Genomic DNA, 19,402 nt, shown 5'->3' with positions numbered 1-19,402 from the left:
TGGGTTGTGAGGGACTTCAAAGATCTTTTATTTCCAATTAGATGTCAGATTACTTTTGGTTTAGAACAAGTGTTCATTTCCTTTGTCCACTTTGTCACATTCCTTCATATGGGATTTAACATCCACTGATTGGCCTCCATGAACATTCAGCAAGTGTCGATGAATGTCAGTGGGTGCATTTTTTTCTGCATGGAGGAAATTCAGTGACACACCTTTGCTTCATATGCACTTCCATGTCAGATGCCATTGTGTCAGACTTCCCCTCTGCCGCCATCTGTGGCACAGCAACAAAATGTAATGGAATATTCGTGGGAAGGTTCAACCTCTTCTGCCATGACACCCACATCCACCTCTGACGTTGTGGGCCAGCATAACAAAATAGGAGGCATTACTTTTGAAGCAGCCCTTGTACATACTTTTTCTCTAGCTCCTTCTGTCATTTCATGTTTTCTAGGTTAAAATGTTTATTGCTTCAGACTCATATATATTGGTAATTCTCTCCTGGCTCTCCAGAGGCTTCATTTTTTTCTCCAAGACATGGCTTTTTTGTTTTCATCCTTCAAATAATTAGGAGAGTAGAAAAACCTATGTTCTTTTCTGCTCTATTAAATTTTCTGATTTCATTTGAATCATTCAAAGCTGTTTTTTTCCTTTATTCTGTTAATTTGTTTTCTGTATTTTGCATTTCTCATTCTTCATGTTTACCCAATAAAGATTTCTTTCTTACAATAAGTGATGACTATGGTTGCAATCAGCTGTGAACTTTAAGTCAGCTCAGTAGAAGTACAAACTACAAGGATTTCATTAAATGAATCACTATGCATTAACCAGCTATGCAAATAATTTATTTCCTTATTTTAATGAAGAGGTCCTACCAAGAAGACAGATACCTTGGTGTAGTCAGCATTACGTTGTAGCATTTCTTCATGATTCATTTGATTCATTTTCTATATTTCTGGACTTAAAGTTGCAATGAATTTTAATGGTAATTGGAACAAGCTTCAATTTGAAAATCTGTGAAATGTGAATGAATTTGTTGTCTTCTCAAATTTAATATCACAAAACCAGCCAGAAGGTCTTTCTCTGTAAAGAGTCTGATTTCATGCTCTTCTACAGCTCAGCCTGAACTTGCTTTTGTGCAGAACAATGTCATATCCTCACTATAGGCCAGTATAGGAATGACCCTTCAACACCAGAGGAAGCTTCTCATTTAATCTGTGGTGTGCTCAATCAGTACCTCTGTCCATGTCAGGGCTGGAAACCAGGTTACTGAGATGTAGAGCTCAGCTGGGTTGCTACGTGTTTATGCCATGTGGAGAAAAAAAAAAGATCTAGAAAACTCAGCTTTGCTTACTACAGTCATGTCTGCTCTCCGCATAGCCCCTCCCCAGTCCTACTTAGGAAGAACCAACTGATCTGATCTGATCCCCGTGTGACTAAGAAAGAACCGAGAAGATAACTTCAGAGTCACATCAATCTGAAATAACATTTACACTTCCATGAAAAGTATTTTTGGATAGGCAATTAACTGATTTGTTCAGAGTATCATGCTTTCTGCAGAACTCCATGGAACTTTGCAGCAGGAGTTGAAAACTTGGGTGATTAAATCCATCTACTGATGGTGGTAGTACAATAAATGCAAGGCTTGCACAGTAAAATTCTAAAGATTTTGATGATCTGAGAATTATGCTGTAAATATCAAATACTTGTTTTATATATCATTTGGGGAGTCTGCTGGTTAATTGTTTCTCTCTGTGGCCAACATGCAGGGATATGGAGGCTCTTAGCTTTTGTGTCTAGCTCTTTCCAAGAGTTGCAAGATATTTACCGATTTGGTAACCTGTAATTTTATACACAGGTTACTTCAGTAATAACTTCAGTAAGTAACTTTTGCATTTGCTGTGTTTCCCCAGGAAGCTATCAAGTATGCAAAACTTTTCTAGATGCAAGATGTTTTAATTTATTTCCCTTGGATAAGATGGATGACATATATATGCTAATCAGTAATGTAAATCAGTATTATGTTCAACCTTTAGATGTCTGTATGTTATTGAGTATTTGTGGTTAATATATAGTTTTAGGAAAAAGAATGTAATAGCTTCTAAGGCAGACTTTTTTTGTGAAATGATTTGTTTGCAGTAATATTGCTAGATTCTAATTAAATTCGTTTCTTTAATTACCAAGTTATAATTGGAATTGATTTTTTTCTGTTCCTACTTACATTCAGTAATTCAAAGCAGCAATTCCATGCTCACCAGAAGTGTTGTTTGACAATTTATGCCTGAAAGTGGAGCCCAAACCATGAAGCTTTACTGGTGCTTGATTTTTTTCAGTGAGCTCAAAGTTTCTCATGACAACGCAATTTCTCACAAGGCCAGAAGCCATGTTCAGAAAACTTACACCAGCTTCTGTTTGGACTTTTATTTTCCTGGTCCTGTTGCTGACAGGAGCTTTATTATGCAATTATCCTAAGGTTAGTTAATCTATATGTAAATTATGTTCTTTTGATTTTTCTATGCTGAGTTCTGAGAGAATAGGAAGGAAGAAAACTCTTGGCGATATTAAATGACGGCAAGAGATGAATTGTGCTTCTTCAGTACTTTTAAAACCGTATCAGTGAAAAGATTCTTTATAGTTATTTTTTGTATTACTGCCTCAGCATTAGAGTTCTAAAGTTCAGATTTAGATCATAAGAGGGCTCAGGAATTCCATTTTGTAGTTTATGACAAAAAAAGTGACATAAATCCTGGCTTGACTTTGCTAATGTGGTATTTGTAATGTGCTGCCTTAAACATCCACTTGGCTAAAATATCTTGGAAGCTCTAATTCAAGAAAAAAAGATAATTGTGTGCTTAGTTTTAATATGATTTATTACTTCCTTGAGCTGGAAGATCCGTGTAGCCTTGGACTTTAATGACTGACTTGGATGGAGAGTGCTAAAACTCTTCAGGAAGTTCTAAAATGGTAAGACATCGATGTATATATCAGAACTAATTAGGATAAGGCTTAAATTGTTATGGACTATTGGCAGTATGATCTGTATTCATAGATACAGAATATGTATCTATGAATTTAAATTTTTGCTCAGAATTCCCTGTGGCCATCCAGCTTCCATCTGAGTGAATCTCTCAGTTGAAATGCGGCTCAGAGACTTGCATGACTTTTGAAGAGTTGTCCATGCATCCTTTGCTATTTTTACTTTGTTTCACTGCACTCCTTGTTCTTCCTAGAGATTTGCAATGTCCTGAACTGGCACTAGGCAGAAGTGACTTGAAGGCAAGTTCTTTCTTCAGCTCCATTGTCTATATCGTTTAAGCAGTAAGGGCAGCTGAACTCTCCTTGTATGTCTGGCTAATGTTTTTCATTGAAGGGTCCTGCTAAGATTGCTAATTTTTGTTGATGAATTGAGGATAAGTCTATATTAGAGCACTATTTTGAATCATAATCTTTTTTTCTATATAGTATATATTATTGTCTAAAGAAAGATTTATTCCACAAAAAGGAATGAATCTGGAGATGATGCAAAAGTATGAAGTGTTCAGTCCACAGGCAAGTTTCACTAGAAAAGCTCTTCAGGACATTAAGCTGTTAGTTCGGTTTGAATGTATATTTTGTAGAAGAACAATGCTGTAATTTTTCATGATTTTTTTTGTTAGATCTGAAAGGTATAATCTACCATTATAATATTCCTATGTAACATAGGCAGTAACAGTGTCTCTGATTGAGCCTGTTAATGCAGTTGTTTACTCCTTGATGAAACTTAAAGTATAGAAAACACCTAACTAGAGGATGTAATTTGAAGAAAATAATTTTCTTTAAAAAGGTTTTCCTTGCAGTTCCGGAGGATTTAGGTAGTTAATACAGAGTTTTATACTATAATACTCTTCAAACTATTACACCATTTAATATAGTATTCATGTGCAGCACTGTTTTTATTTGCTGTGCTAAATAGGAATTCTGGATATAATATTTAAAATATTATAATATAAGTTAATATTACATATTATATAAATATATAACACTATCAGCTGTTCCCATTAGTGGTCAGAGGAAGAAATGCAGACAGTGAGGTGGAAAATGTATTCTGTACAATGTAGCTTTCTTATTTCAGGACTGTGGTCCGCTGGAGGTGCAACTCATTGGTCCTGCTGCAACTGTAATTTTCATTTATGAGAAGTTTAATCATGTAACAACTCCTGTACCCTCACGACATTACTGATACTGCATAATTCCAAAGAAGCCTAAAATTTAAGGCATTTCACTGCAAGAACAATGATTTAAAAATAAGAAAAACTTAAACGCTTGATTTTTGTGTGAACTCAGTGGTTATGCAAATGTGTTGTGCTGTACTTACTCTTTCAGTAACATGTGGGGGGAAAAAAAAATGCCTAAAAAAACATGGCTGCAGCTGAAAGGGATACTGACCAAAATGTTCACCCTGAGATACTGGGTATTGATGATTCAGGTACTGTAAAAATTATTCGGTATTTTGGTTGAAAATTAAAGGGACAGAATACATTTTCATTTTATTTACAGAGGAAACCATTTTCTTCCTTATAAATTATTGCAAATAATCTGTTTCTGCCTGTGTCTGAAAGTTGTAGAGCTGACCAGGCTGGTCCTGCAATTTCTTCTTACTCTAGATGGGTCTTCCAAAGTTTTTCTTAGACTATCTGAAGTATATTTGATTGCTTGACCTATCAAGTTCCAAGTACTTGTAAGGGAGATCTGAGTTACAAGCTTTTTAATGGTAGGATTTGAGTTAGTAATGTTTCCGTTGCTTCCCTTTCTTGAAAAGATTGTCACAGCAGAATAAAAGAGCTACAGGTTATTAACTTCTAATTCATATTAAGTACATATGGGAATTTACATAGCCTTTGTGGTATCTATACAAAGTTGTAAATTGAAGAAAATATAGTTCAGTTGGTTGAGAGTATGAATTTGAATGAATAAAGGAATGCTGACCTTAGGGAAATTTTAATTTGGAAAAAAAAAAAATTAAAAATACCTAAAAGGATTGAAATGCCTCTCAATCTGCAAAGAAATCTGATCTGTGTTGAGCATTAGTTACAAAAGCAGAAATAAACAGCGCTTTCTGTGGCTTTAAAGTATTTGTAATCTATGTCATCTAATTAACAGTTTGGTTAACACCATTTCTACAAAAGATGTTTATCCTATTAGTGCATCAGAACAGACCCAAGCTATTGACCTTTCTTATGAGTGTCTGGTTCTTTTGGCTGCAGCAGAGTGTATAAATAGTAGAATGATTTTTTTGGAAAAAAAAATTGTATTAAAAGAGATGGTTGATGAGTATGAAATGGGAGCAGGGGATTTTTGGATACCTGCAATAAATGACACAGTTTCAAGAAGCCTGGAAGAATATGCAATGGCAAATGTTAAGAGTAGAAATAAGAGTAGAAATGTTAAGAGCTGAAAGTTGCTCTTTTAAATGTCATCATATGAGCTCAGGAACTGCCTGCGTTCTACTAATTTCATAACCTTGACTTTCACAAGTCCCCAGTTCCACAAGGTAGTGATTTTAATCTTTATTTAGGATTCACATCTAGCTAATCTTGTTTGAATCCCCTCTGCCTCCTTATTTTTCTCTTCCACCAGCTCTTTATTCTTTGTCAGTTTGCTGTAAAATCCCAGAGCGGATGAGTCAGTGATTCCAATCTGTACCTTCTTAGATACCAGTTCCCTTTTAGGGATAGCAGTGTCATGCTCTAACTGTAGGCGGTCGTGCTTTCTGAGAGATTTTGACATCTAGAACTTTCTTTTATTGGATATTGACTGCTTCACTCATTTCAGAAAAGCATGGTCTCTGGTGTCTTTTCTTTTTACATACCCTTTGCCCCTAAAAATCCCACTCTTTTTTTTTTCGTCTGCACATCTACTACCAATCCCATGGAGGTCCAGCCAGGTTTGACCTTAGGCAGATCCCTCACTTCTCTTTCATCTTCCTTTCGTGCCTCCTTGTCAGTTGTTCATGCTCAGGCATGTGAATAGGTACCTTGTTCTTTCCTGCCTTCCACCACTGTTCTCTTCTGCACTCCCATGAACCCCTGACACTGGCACTGCTGGACCTTCTGGAACTGCATTGCTGCTTTTATGTAGCTTGACAGGCTGGTGGGAAGCTAATAAACATCAGATAAGCTTTCTGGCCACACATGTTTCATAAATTAAAGGTCTAGTGCCCATGCCAAATCTAAGGCTGCAGTAATACCCTCTAGATTTAAGGCACTATATAACAGAAGACAGCAAGATGCTTAATTTGTTGTCATAAAGCAAGAAATAAAAATTGATATCTGGAGTTACATATGGCAAAGTTTTATCAAACCAACTGCCTTAATTTCTTGTCACATCCAAAATAGGTAAAGATGCAATATGAAGACAGCTAAGCCCATGAGAAGGAGTCAAAATTTTAGTTTGCCATCAATGAATGACATTACTGCTAATTCAGTGATGTGCATTATTTAATTATTCTCCACAGAAGAAAATGTAAAAACAAAACATTTCTTGGACCTAAAATCTTCTTGCATTCTCCAATTCTTACATGAATTGGAGTTGTTTGGGGGAAGAACTGAGACCTTTTAAATGTCTGCTGCATTACGTTGTTTGACTATTAAAACCTACTTTCATGTAGGCTAATGGAAGAACTTTAAACAGGAAAATGAACTTTGACTGTACAGAGTTTAATTTTGTCACTTTACTTTTCTATCCTCTTGCACTTAATGTTTTGGTATGTAAGAAAAGCTTGTGTTTCAATTTTTCCAGCTGCTTAAACACGTAGATGGAAAAGGCTGTGGCATTGGTGGCAGGTAGTTTGGGTGTGGCTGAGATAGCGCTGATATTAGGGAGAGTGGTTCCTATTTCTTTACTGTAAGATTGTCCTCTGCTTGCCTTCATGCTGGTTGTCTGAGTGATGCTGTCCCTCAGCTGCTGTTTCAAAAGGTTCTCTGGTAAACTTGTCGGATGATTAAATACTGCGCTAATTGTCCTTGGCCGGGAGATTGTTTCATAATCATACATGCATCTCCAAATTTGATGCCAGATTAAGAAGTCATTCTGAGAGCTACCTCTTGATGCCTGGGCTTTTCAGTATCTTTCATCTTTCAGTATGTTCATCTGTTGGTCTCCAAGCAGTCACAGTGTTTGAAATTATAAAATTGCAAAGGACATGCTTAGCTGCAGAACACGTCCAAGAGAGTGACCGCAGTTCTGACCTGTGAAGTGATTGCTCAGGTAGCCATGTGACCTTTCTGATGATCCAGAGCATTATTGTAAGCACTCTGAATTAATTCTGGCTTGCTGGCTACTAAGCAGGATGCTAGATACAGTGTAGTGCTGGAGGAGAAAGGCTTGAAGGGGCTAGGTGAAGTGATATGTTTGCTTTAGGGAATCTTCTTGTGACATGGTGGAGTGGAGGAAGCACCTCTTTTCAGATGGGTCAAAAAGTCATGTATTTTGTTAGACCAAAGTTGTCTTCTCTTTCTCTCTTTTTTTCAGCTCTTATTAATTAAAAATGAAATTGGTTGAGTCATTCTCCTGGTTCCTGAAAATGTTTCATTAATGAAATAAAATGTGTCCCTAAAAAAAATAAAGCCATTGTTACACATAAGTCTTTATATATCTGCTGACAAAATGCATGTGAGGTACCTCAGAGGAGAGGCACAAGGAAGATACTACTACAACCTTTTTATCTTCTCTCAGTTTTAGTTCAGTTTCATTTGTATGCCTGTGTTTTGTGAAAATGATTATCTGTGTGTCTGTTTTTTCACTGCTTACCAAAATGTGGATGCTAAGTAGCTTGGGATTTCTCCAAATAAACTAATAATTTGTGTTTAATTGACTATACAGAGAGAGATTTAATAAATCAGATTTCATTGAATGCAATATATTCAATAATTTAATTTAAATTCTCCTCTGCTAAAGACTTTATGTTACTGAGCTCAGAAGTCTTTGCTATTGATGTGAAAGTGCTAAGGACCTCTGTTTAAACCCAAAAATGACCATAAATTTATTCGGTTTTACAGTGAGAAAGTACAGTCTTTCTCTAGCTGGTGAATTTTAGGTGAAGCACCTTTTGGTCTAAACTCCTTTGAGGTGTGAAGGCCTAACCTTGACTAATTACTGTTGCTGATCTTTGGGTAAAACTTGTAAGCCATGATTTTAAACAAATCTCATGCAAGAACTTAAAAAAAAAAAACATTACTAAAATAGGAATTGTCTGCAGATAGTTTCACTGCACTTTAAGTTACTTGAGTCCTGGGAGATTTGAAAATTAGACTGCCTGTGTTTATGACAAATTATGTATCTGAGAACCTGGCCTTATGGTACAGATTTGTGCTTAAATCCTAGTTTGTAAAGATTTGTAAGACCGGCACCTCTGCAAAAGGAGCCATACAAAGTTTTATCCAGAGTACAGAGAAGTACTGTAGTAGTCTTGGCTTAGACTGTATTGATTGAGAACTGTGTAGTGAAGTCTTTTTAGGTCTTACATTCAAGATTTTATTGCTTTCCAAGAGGGTTCTGTGTCATTGTTGCTTCCTTTATGACAATATTATAGACTGCTTAACACTTGCCTCCATTTCATGGTACTAACAGGATGCTTGAGAAAATACTAGTGTCTAGCACAATTTTTTTTTGAAAAATGCAGCCTCCAGATTTCATGGTAGGTCTTGACGTTTAATTGTTCATGTAAAGCTAAAAACATAGAGTAGTTTCTGACTTTTTAAAAACTGCTGGTGTTACTCATAGCATCTGTAAAGAGTTGCATAGTGTTCCAGGTCTATTTTTTTGCCCTTGTGGAAAAGGTAAGCTGTTTTTGGCTTTGTAGCTGGGGAGAATTGAGCAAAAAGCAGTTGTATCAACTAATGCAGCAAGTGCATTTTGCATGAAAGATCAGTTCAGAGGTCCTAGCTGTAAATCTAAAATCACTTTGGCTCTTGCTAGTTAAAACCTCCATGAAAAAACATTTTCCACTACTTGAGAAGGACTTTAAAGTAGGGAAAATATTTAATAAAAATAATGTTGAAATATTTGCTCTACTTGATTTCCAGGGCTGTTCTACATGCTTTCTCTCATGTTCAATTTGTCCTTCAGTTCTCTTAAAAACAGAAAATGCCAAGCCCTTCCCTCTGGTGATTTCACGGCTTTTGTTTCTTCCTCAGAGAAGATCAAGTTTGGAGTTTCTCTGACTTCATCTGAAATTGTAGGGATGATCAATTTATTTAAGAAACCTTGTAAGTACTTCACTGGTTCTGTAGATTATGGAGCACATGGTGTCCTGTCATTCAAAAGCTCACTGTTAATTTTTGTGTGGCTTAGTCTGAAGTACTTTCATTGGGGAGCTGGCTAAGGGGATGATGTGTTGTGCTTATTGTTTTTAAGCAGGAGCTGCTGCTAATGTGTGTGCTGCTTTTGTCCATTTCTTGGCAGGCATAATGAACAGCATGTGTATGCAGTGGAGTCAAATCCAAATCTCAGAGGTTATCCTGTTTTATATTTTTGCAGGTAATTCCCTGTAGCATCACTGGGAACTATCTGCACCACAGTGGCAAACTTGACTCCCCCATTTTATGTTATGTCAGATGCTGTGCTTTACCTTACCTTTTAAAATGGTCCTAATTTATGAAAGTTATGAATTTATGGATTTAAATTTTGAAGTTAATAGATAAGTGTTCATTTAGGATCATCCTGATTCCTTTTCAAAGTTGTCAAAAAGGTTGCTGTTTTTAAAGCTTGCTATTGTAGCTGTGATTTCAATCGTTTTTATCTGCATTAGTTGTCATATATTATCACCTGCCAGTTGCACTGATACTGACTTATGTTATTTCATTTTTATTTCTTGCATTGGATTTGCAGTGATCATTTGACAAATTCAGAGTTTGAGTTAAATGATGTAAATGGACTGAAGCAGTATTAAATCTGTATGTATGTGTAAATACCAAGCATGCTCTGAAGCAGTTGATGGTGCTGGATCAATGTGATGTCCTTCTGCTCACCTCTTTGTTGGCTGTGTTTTGGGGGGTTTCTTGGAGATGGGGGAGAGGGATGGTCCAAATGTTTACAATGAACAGGATTTGTTTTTAACTCGAGCCAATGGTTAACATCTTAGCATGACAAAAGCTTCAGTCTGTTTTCAGATTTTGTGATTATATGTCTGTTTCTATTCAGAATTAAATAATATCTGTTTCCATTGGACTCCGTGATGCCCCACATGAGCTTGCGCTACTGGAAAGGTATTAAATGGGGAAAAGGAAAAATGTTTTCTGCTAGGAAAAGAAAAGAGGAAGGAATGTAAAAGAATTTTTATTCCTTAAAAAGCTATTTGATCAGCTCTAATTATGGATTTAAAGTATGGAAGGAGTAAGAAGACATATTTTGCAATCACAATTAGGGAATTCATGTAGGAAGAAGAGCAGAAGTGTTTGAAAGACCTGGCTAGCTCTCTGTTGACATCTGTTAATAATTCACACGGCCTTTTCATTTATATTTTGTTGAGAAAAACAGAGTAGGCTTGAAATATAAAGAAGCTCTTAACTTCCTTCGTGAAGGAGTGGGAGTACAGTGTCGATTCAGTGCAAAGAAAAGAATTTATTTGTGTGAAACTTTCAAACTTTTTTAGTTTTCCATTTGGCTAACACAGTCATTTATAGCAAAAGCATTCATTATTTGTGTTTGATCAGATTCCTTCCTAGTGCTCATTCGGATAGGTTGGAATGCATTGTCTGACTGCCTGTCCCCATGGGTCATGACTGAGTTTCCAATTTCTTCTCTGTATTTTCAGCAGACTCGCTGCTGACAGAAATACGACACTCACCTAGGTGCAGTTCTTGTCTGAATCAACCTTGCCTGTAGTAATTTTTACTAATTACAAAACAACTTGCACTTAATGACATGCAATTAATGAGCACCTTTTGCTTTGGTATGCAGATAAACTTCTATTTCAGTAAAATGTTTTATGAACTAATTAAAGATCTCTGCCCAGTGTTGTTGGGAAACTTCATGACTTGTTTTTTAGTTCAACAGTGAGATTAACATATTGTTTCCTTACTCCAAAGATGCAATCTTTTCATGTTTTTCATCCCATAGTAAACTGCATTTAATTCTTATTCTGGAATGTTGTTTCTCTAAATGACATGTTCTCTCTAGCCTGAAGGGTAGAGTGTATGTCCCATTTTCTGACATAGCCTAAGTGGGAATGACCCAATTGATTCAGGCACTGGAGGATAACAAGAGGATGACTCCACAGAGGATGCTTGGGATAACCTGGAGAACAGGTACAGACAAACATTACTGGTCTGATGGCATGGTCCAGGAGGGAAGGGCAGAGAAGCATGGCTATTTACAGCAAGGCCATTATCCTCAAAGCACATTAGCTCTAGCACAAAGCCTATATCAGTCTTCGGAGGCTCCTCCCTTGTCCTTCAGCTCCTTGGGGAGCTCAGAGCCACCTTACTTTTGACCGCAGTGGCTGGTTAAAAGCTAAGATGTTTTCAGTTTATTAAAACAACAACAACAACCAAGAAACAAACAAAAACGTGTCTGCACTCTCCCCTCTTCAATTTGAGCTCATTCTGTTAGGGTACCAGTGATGCTGCTGAAACCTGTACATTAATTACTCAGGACTGGTGTCTCTGGAGCTTCTATTTGGGATTCCTATCCTGCTGTGAGTAAGCATTGTGTTTCCACCCAGGCTGTAAAGGGTGACACTGTCTTTGGGAGAGTTTGCCTCATTTGAGGTTTCTGCTTCAAGTCTTTCCACTTTGCTTGAAATGATTTATTTAAATAAAATTGGGGCAAACACTTTGCCTTGAGATTTCGGCAAAGCCTACAAAGAAAAGTATTAAAGAAAATGTTATCCTGCATTGATTGGCATTACAGTGTGTTCCTTCCTCACTGCTGTCAAGAGTAATTTTTCTTTCTTCCATATACCATGAAAAATTGAAGAAGTGGGGTTCAAAGAGTTGGGAGAAACATGAGATTAACTTGAACATTACAAAAAGTTACTTCGTTTTACTGACAGTGCTGTCATTTCGTATTTATGAATTAAATGCTTTTTTCTCCTGGCTGTGCTTGATGAGTGTTACTACTCATATGCCTTTGGGACTTCAGCTCTGCTGTTTAAACAAGTGTCAAGATTAGCATAGGCATGTATAGCATCAGGATTTTTCTGAAAATGCACTGGGAATAGGGCATGAGGATCTGACGTCAGGCCAGCCCAGGGCACTGTAATGATTACACTCTTTGGTTAGGACTTCTAGCTGTAAATGTTAATTTTCCCCTTCTATATTTCACGATACAAAGCAACAACTACTATTGTTGCCATGCTCACATCTGACAAATCATTCAGAAATTATGATCCTGTTCTGAAGATTTCAGGAAGTGCAGCCTGGATTTGTTTTGATATGCTTTGCAGTGTCTCGGCTTCAGAATGGATAAGGCAGAGGTGCTAGTTGGTGACGTAACAGAAACTCATAGTTTTTATAAACTTTTATTTGTTTTTTTTTTTTCTAATTTTTGTTCTGTTAATCAACTGAGTTAATCGGTGCCTTTACCCAGAGCACTTCTGTTTCATGCTCTTGTTGTTACATTCAAACAGCTGGAGAATACCTGGTCTGCCAGAAGGCACCCTGTGTAAGTGATATTTTCTGGGATGACACTATAGCACATTGTTGCCGGTGGCTGGTACCCTGGGCTTTGATGACTGCTGTACCTGTTCAGAGTAGGACAGGCACAACCAGCACTGCTACTGTCCTTCTGAAGCTTATAAATCGCTTATCTGAATATTTGTCAATCTAGGTTCTGTATTGATGTCATATCCCTGAATCTACAATGTATTAATTTACCTTGGCACTAATACCTTTAATTGTCCTCCTCAGAACAGGAGGGCCATCTGAGTCTCTTCTATTTTATTTGATTCTGGGACATTGTAAATGATAAGTAAATTTCAGTCTGGGCAGGTGGTTTTGAAGAAAAAGTATTGTCTCCTTTGTCAGTGAAATTAAATTGTGTTCAACTTGTGTGGCTGCGTTTGCTGTATTTCAGCACTTCAGTGGTGATAATGGTTTGTGATCTCACCACTGTGAGACAGCATGTGATAAGCATCATTAGTCACAGTGGCAAATCCTGGCCTGGAATAAAACCAGCATGAAAAAAGGAAATAGCTTTTGTTCTTTATTCTCTCTGCCTAAAGGAAGGAAAACCCAAAGAGTTATTTTTAAAAGAAACGTCTGGTTGCTATAGTTTAGAGAGAAAGAGTTGTGCATTTGATCAAATACATTTTTATCAATAAATTGTTTAAGATATTTTTGAAATGCTTAGATTTATAAATGCTTGAGTATCTCCCTTTATGGCTGTTCCTCTTCTCTTCAATTTTCTTCTTCATGAGCGATTAATTTTCTTCTATCATAAAATAGAACGGGTGGAGGAAGGGGAGATTTCATTGAACATCACAGTAGTAGCTGGATTGCTGGGTTTTTTTTCCATTTTGATGGTACAGAATACCATCAAAGAATAATAATTTAATAAGAATACTTTATTGATATTTAATTTTGTAACATACGTACAGATACCTTATTTGGCTAACATTTAAAACTACTTCTACTTATTAATATTTTAAATTAATATAATCACAGCAATGGCCAAATAAATTTGGTTACAAAATGCATCTATGTGAGTATTTTATGAAATCAATGATGTTATTTTTACAAAGAAGAAAAATATTCAGGAATTTTTCTATTTCCTAGATATTTATAAGGAAGTCTGAGCTGTAAAATCGTATCAGATGTTTCTGAGGTTACTAGTCAATAAGTGTTTCAAGTGATATCCTGTTTTTCTACTTTGATTCTGGAAAACAAAGGCAAACCATGACCGCCTTAATCCTTCAGCTCCCTCCAAACTGTAAGAACTCTACTGCAAATATGCCAGTCAGGTACTGCTTTTGGTCTGTGCTCCAAGCTTTCCTTTCCGCCTTAATAAATAATATATATATATATATATTTTTTTTGTATATTTTATTATGACAAGATGAGGGGTTGAGTCCATTTTAAGCTCCTTTGTTGTGGCGCAACATTTTATTTCTCGTGTAAATACACTGTGTAGGACACTGCTCTCACATGTAGGACACTGCTTAGTAATAGCTATCAGGAGTATGCTGGTGGCATTTGTGCCTTTTCTGCTGCCAGTGTTTGGTCTACAACTTTCATGCTTCCTTCATGTAAGTTAACATATTGTAAACCAGAAGTTTCTGTGAGGAAGAAATGCTCCTTCTCTCACTCACTGTGATTTTGTATAACATAATGCCCTGATAAAATGATCTTATTAATGAAGACTTGGGTATAAATGACTGCCGGAGGCTGGGCAGGGGCAGCAAGGAGGTGTCTGGCCACATTGTGTGTGTTCCTTGGACTTTGAGCTCCACTGCAGCCTGGCCTTAGGCAGCTCACATCACCTTTGGAAAGCTGGTGCTCTCTGCAACTGGCCAGTAGTTCAGATTTAAATAATTTCAAGCAGGAGTTGTCTCATTTAAGAAACGAATCTGCTGAGGAAATCACATGTTCATCAGAATTTTTTCACTGAGAAGGAAACGATAAGTCAACATCTCTACTATGCTGACATTGAGTATCCAATGCATATCAAGAAACCTCAGATAAAACCCAGAATGCCAAGAGGTTCTACCATGAACAACTTTGGTTTATAAGCCTTGCCCTAGTAAAATCAGTTTTTTTCCCTACTGTTACATAACGAATGAATGATTTGTTGGTGAATCTGAAGCTGTTGCAATGTCTTCCTAAGTGTCTGGCATGCATCACAGAGTCCAGATCTACTATAAACAGGTTTTGTCTTACCCCATGTGTTCCCACTTGCAGCACAGTACCTCAGTAATATCTGTGGCATTCATTTCACCCTTCTATGTGTGTCCTTACATACACGTGCCAAGTGGTCTCCAGTACTCTGACTGCTACCTTCTGTTGTAACGTGTTCCTGGGGCATCTCCCCTAGGAGGTGGAAAAGAAGGAAACTCTGTAAGGTTTGCTACTGAAATTTGCACCGTTTCTCATACTTCCTCCCTGCCAGGAAGTGTGAGGAAGTTGGTGCGCTGCTGACTGTGGTCCACTGCCTACTGAACATGTTCCCAGAATGACCTGCCTGCTACCGGCTTGGCTGTGCTTTTCAGTGCTGCCTTGATCAGGAGGGAGCTGCATCTTCCTGGCCCTAAAGGTGCTGCACAAAGCTGACTGTGATGGGTCAGTGTGGCAGGATGTCAGTGTCAGAACAAAGGGCGATGAGGAATGTGAGGCTTTTTGACCTTCAGTAGTGCTCACTGGGGTTCTTATTAAAACAATGGGCACGAAAATTATACGACTGGCTGGGAAGTCTTTATACGTGGGGAAAGGAGGAAGATGGGAGCTCACAAATAGGGAGAGGTGAGACTCCTGCCAGAGTAAAGGATCAAAATGGGAAGGAGCAGCATCTACTTGTCTCTAGTTCATCTGCGTAATGTCATATAAATTCAAGCACCGCTTTTCACTCTTCTTCTTTAATGTCTCTTCCTTGCTGATAATGATAACTGTGGCAATTCTTGTGCAGCAGAAACTAAGTTTTTTTTTTACCTTGAAGTAAATAACAACTATACGTTTTACTTTTCCTGTTACTTCCTTGTGTAAAGAATAGCATTGAAGTTGCTCTTTTCTTGGTCTGCAAGATAAAGTATATTTTATGGTGTTGGTTTGAACTTTAGTAGAATCTATTAATGCTGATTCATGTTTTCTAACATCTGTTTCAGCTACATATGATTTCTTTGGAAGGTACAGTCTTCAGGAGGAAGGAAATCACAAAATGATCTGTTGTTTATGGAAATGTTCTTGCTTCTGCAGGTGGCAAGGGAAAGCAGATGTTTCGGGAAAGCAAGATTTGTTCTTGCTGTGTTATGGATACTTTAGGAAGTATTACTGGTTTATATCAGGTAATCCAAGAATGCCTCATCTTCTCTGTGGGATAAGGTTTGCAAGAAATAATATCTCTTGTAAGATCAGTTGATACTCTTGAAAAAACAGACAAGTGTTGGCAAGCTGTTTTTCCTTAGTTGTACCTTGGTGTTTTAGGAAACCATTGTGGCTGCCCCAGTTTGTTGCCTTATCCCTCCCAATCTTGTTTTCATTTACTGTTTCTCAAGAATCAGTTTCATCTTGGGATACATTATCATATCTCAGTCAGCATGGGACTGTTGCTTACTGTCTCCTTTATGAGTGTTGTGCTGTGATGCTAGATGTCTCACACAGCTGGACCTGAACTCCTTGCTGGGAAGTTATATCACTGAATCTGAATCCCAGCCCTTTTCTTCTGTTCGTCTTTATTCCCTCTGTTAGCTTACACATTTCCTCAAGTTCTTTGGTGTTGGTGTTTGTGTATCTGGGATGTGTCCATCTATCACCCTCAGTTGTTGAGGTTTTTTATTGTTTGTTTTTGTTGTGTATGAAAGAGAGTGCAGTGGACCAAGGGAACATCATGGAAGCAGAAAGCATCCAGAAAACAGCTTTCCCTGTAAAATTTGATAAGCACCAACAGGTAGTGGAGTTCATATATTAAAACATGGAACCATAGTTAAGCTGGGCAGAGTCTGTCCTTGTCTTTCCTTGTTTCCAAACAATTTGTTTCCTGTTCCTGGAGGAGTGGAGAAACCTCTCCAGGGAGTGCTGCTTTTGGGTCTGCAGACAAGTGCATTGCTTGCTCTCTTTCTTATCTTTTAAATCTCTTCCCCCTGTAAAAGCTACAGTTACGTTGTGTTCCACCAGCCCTTATGTTGGTCTCTGCCCAGTTTTTGAAAAGCACAGGAATCACTATGCATTTGGATGACATTGAAGTATAAATACAAGCTATGTGATGGGGATTTGCAGCTGGTGCACTTTGCCAGCTGAAGTCCAAAGGCTGTGCCTGATTTACAGGTGGTAAAACCCAATTCACTTGCCTTTGTCTTTATTGGAGATGCTTGGAATGAGAGGTGGCGCAGGAGGAACGGACATTGCTCTTGGTTTCCCATCTGTCACAAGGAGCAGAGAGGCACCGGCCGCCCTCGTTACAATGCAGCTGGACACTTCATGGCTTTATGCAGATGACAAGTTATATGACAGGTTAAAGATTATTCCAATCTGCTCATCTTCTCTTCTGGAAGAAGTTGAGAAGGCAGTGTCTACCATATGTGCCATGTTATTCTAGTTAGTATCCAGCTTTGTTTATCTGCCACCTTCACACCTGGTGGTTTTTTTTTTTTTGGTTTTTTTTTTTGTGATTCAGAACTGATTTACTGGTAACTGTTTGCAGTGATTTGAACAAGACAGACAGAGAAAAAGATCTAATTGCTGATTTGCCATGTGCTGCTGGTGCTAGATTTGCAGGACTCCTGTTTGCATGATTAAGGAGAGAAGGAAATGGCCCACGTAAGCTTTCCTGGCTATTTCAGTAATTGCCCTTGACACAAGTTAACAGCACTGGGTAACCCAACCTTCTGCCTTATCTGTCCCATTTTTTTTCCTTCTGCAGCATAGGTGGACAAGAAGGCTGAGCCATGTTTGAGCTGTCGCATCAGAGGCATGAAAGGCTCTTGCACAGGCTGTTGACTGCTGTATAACCAATATTTTCACTCCCATTTTTGTTACTGTTTTGCTGTCACAGGAAGGATTTTACCCTGTAGGTGATACCAACCCATGTTTTCCTCTGTAAAATCTGATGACAGGTTTACTTACTAGACTTTGCCTCAGCATTTAGAGTTGACTACTCCTTATGCCTGCACCAGGATCAGGAAGGTTGTGTGCAGCCTGTGCAGGGAAGTGTGCTTGCTGGTTTTTCAGTGACTCACAAAGCCTGATTTAAATAATTCCAAGTGATGTGTCAGTTGTGATGATGCTGGGTGGAGCAGGAATCAGCTAAGGGACATGCTAAGTCACATGGGGAGAAACAGACCTTGGCTGGAGAAATAGTCATGTTGGCTTTCACTCATTTTGAAATGAAAGGTGTCTTGATCTGTCTTACCTGTTCAAAACCTGGATTCATAGCTGGTGAATGAACACAGCTAAAAGTTGATGAGGCATTGCACTTTTATCCATGGACTTCTAAAAGAGGAGAGCGCAAGGATAATGTGGATATGTAACGCAGTGAGAACATTTCAAAAACACTGCAGTTGAATTGATTTATGCGGCAGATAATATTACCCAGCAGAAATGGTATCACACTTTTAAAGATAGCTGAGGAGACAGGCAATGTGGGAACCACGTGAAAGCAGCTCATTCACGCAGTCTGATGTCTGGTGCTGATGTTTTCTCTCCTGTGTGCTCTGCCATTTTTTTAATGAGTTTTTGCAGGTAGTCTCTGAAGTGGGTGAATGGCTTGGGGCAGCTGTGCCTAAAGGAAAAAAATCTTTCTCTTTGCCTGATTCTCTGGTACAGGCTCTGTGTAACAACACATTTCTCTTAAGTTAGAATGGAGCAGCAGGCAGTTGATCTGGCTAGAGATGTGAGTCTGTTGGCGTGCAGAAAGCAGATCTCAGTAACAGGGAGAAACAGACGTATGTCACCCTTTTCTTCTGCAGTGCTGCTGTATTGACAGAGTTGCACTGCTTTGGTGGGTAGAATTACTCTGCTTTAACGGTTGTTTCCCTAATGTGTTTTTGAGGCTGGTAGTTCAGCAGTTCATCTTTCTGTCCTTATGCAGCTACTGGTATGCAGTGTTGTCTTAACAAAATTGCACAAATGCCATGAATCTTAGCTGCTGAATGAGAAGGATGATACCTGTGTAAAAATCTTTAAGATTTGTAAAGGAAATGCGCTGTTAGGATGTACTGCATCTTTGATTTATTATTTCAGTCTAGGTTTTCTGCTTCATCCATGATCAGGTACAGATGTGCTCAGATTCACGAGGAGTCTGTTACAGCTTTCCTGCTCTTTGTGCAAGTTTGTTCCCTCTCCTGGGTTCAGCTCAGGCCACCTGGCACCCTGCTCTTTGGAAACCACTGTTCCTTGGAGGTAGCCAGATCCCAGAGTGCTCATGCATGTTTTCTCTCACTAAATGCTCCATCATCATGCCTCCAGCAGCTGCAGTGGGTGTTACTTAGGTGTGGCTTTGTCATACACAGGTATAGCAGAGTGGAACATAAAACCTGATGTGGTACTGAAGAATGCTGTTGCGCTACAGAGATATTTTCATATTTCCTGGTCAAACATTCCTACAGAAGTCTTATAGGTATTTTAAAACCAAACTGCTGCTTCCTGCTTAACAACAGCTCTTAAGGAAGAGGCACACAGGCAGTGCCTCTGTACACAATCTCTGAGAAAAGCACAAAGGGGATTTAAATGGCTTACAGAACTATTTGTCACCAGTACAGTGCTTCTCAACTGGATTA

General features: G+C 38.2%; 1 protein-coding gene and 1 long non-coding RNA gene across 7 annotated transcripts in view; one reads left to right on the top strand and one right to left on the bottom strand.

Moving 5' to 3' along the window:
- KIAA1211 (KIAA1211 ortholog) overlaps positions 1-19,402 on the top strand; it is a 114,147-nt gene that overhangs the window by 56,410 nt on the left and 38,335 nt on the right. For 2 of the 6 annotated variants that reach the window (XM_021396079.1, XM_021396078.1), the window contains exon 1: positions 17,909-18,017. The exons of 3 other annotated variants lie outside the window; for them this stretch is intronic. In XM_021396079.1, the coding sequence (XP_021251754.1) occupies positions 17,987-18,017 (31 nt within the window). In that variant the 5' untranslated portion in view covers positions 17,909-17,986. Of the gene's footprint in view, positions 1-17,908; positions 18,018-19,402 lie in introns of those variants that run through there. One more of the 6 variants, XM_021396083.1, reaches the window with a different exon arrangement.
- Positions 9,180-17,865, bottom strand: LOC110398448. Its single transcript, XR_002438383.1, has 3 exons — positions 17,751-17,865; positions 14,885-15,005; positions 9,180-13,410 (listed from the first exon to the last, which is right to left on the bottom strand). It is a non-coding gene; the product is annotated as an uncharacterized LOC110398448 (long non-coding RNA).

The sequence above is a fragment of the Numida meleagris genome, chromosome 4 (genome assembly GCF_002078875.1).
Source record: "Numida meleagris isolate 19003 breed g44 Domestic line chromosome 4, NumMel1.0, whole genome shotgun sequence".
NCBI classification, from domain to species: domain Eukaryota; kingdom Metazoa; phylum Chordata; class Aves; order Galliformes; family Numididae; genus Numida; species Numida meleagris.
Note: the sequence above shows the minus strand (reverse complement) of the source record. Positions and strands in the feature narration are given on the sequence as shown.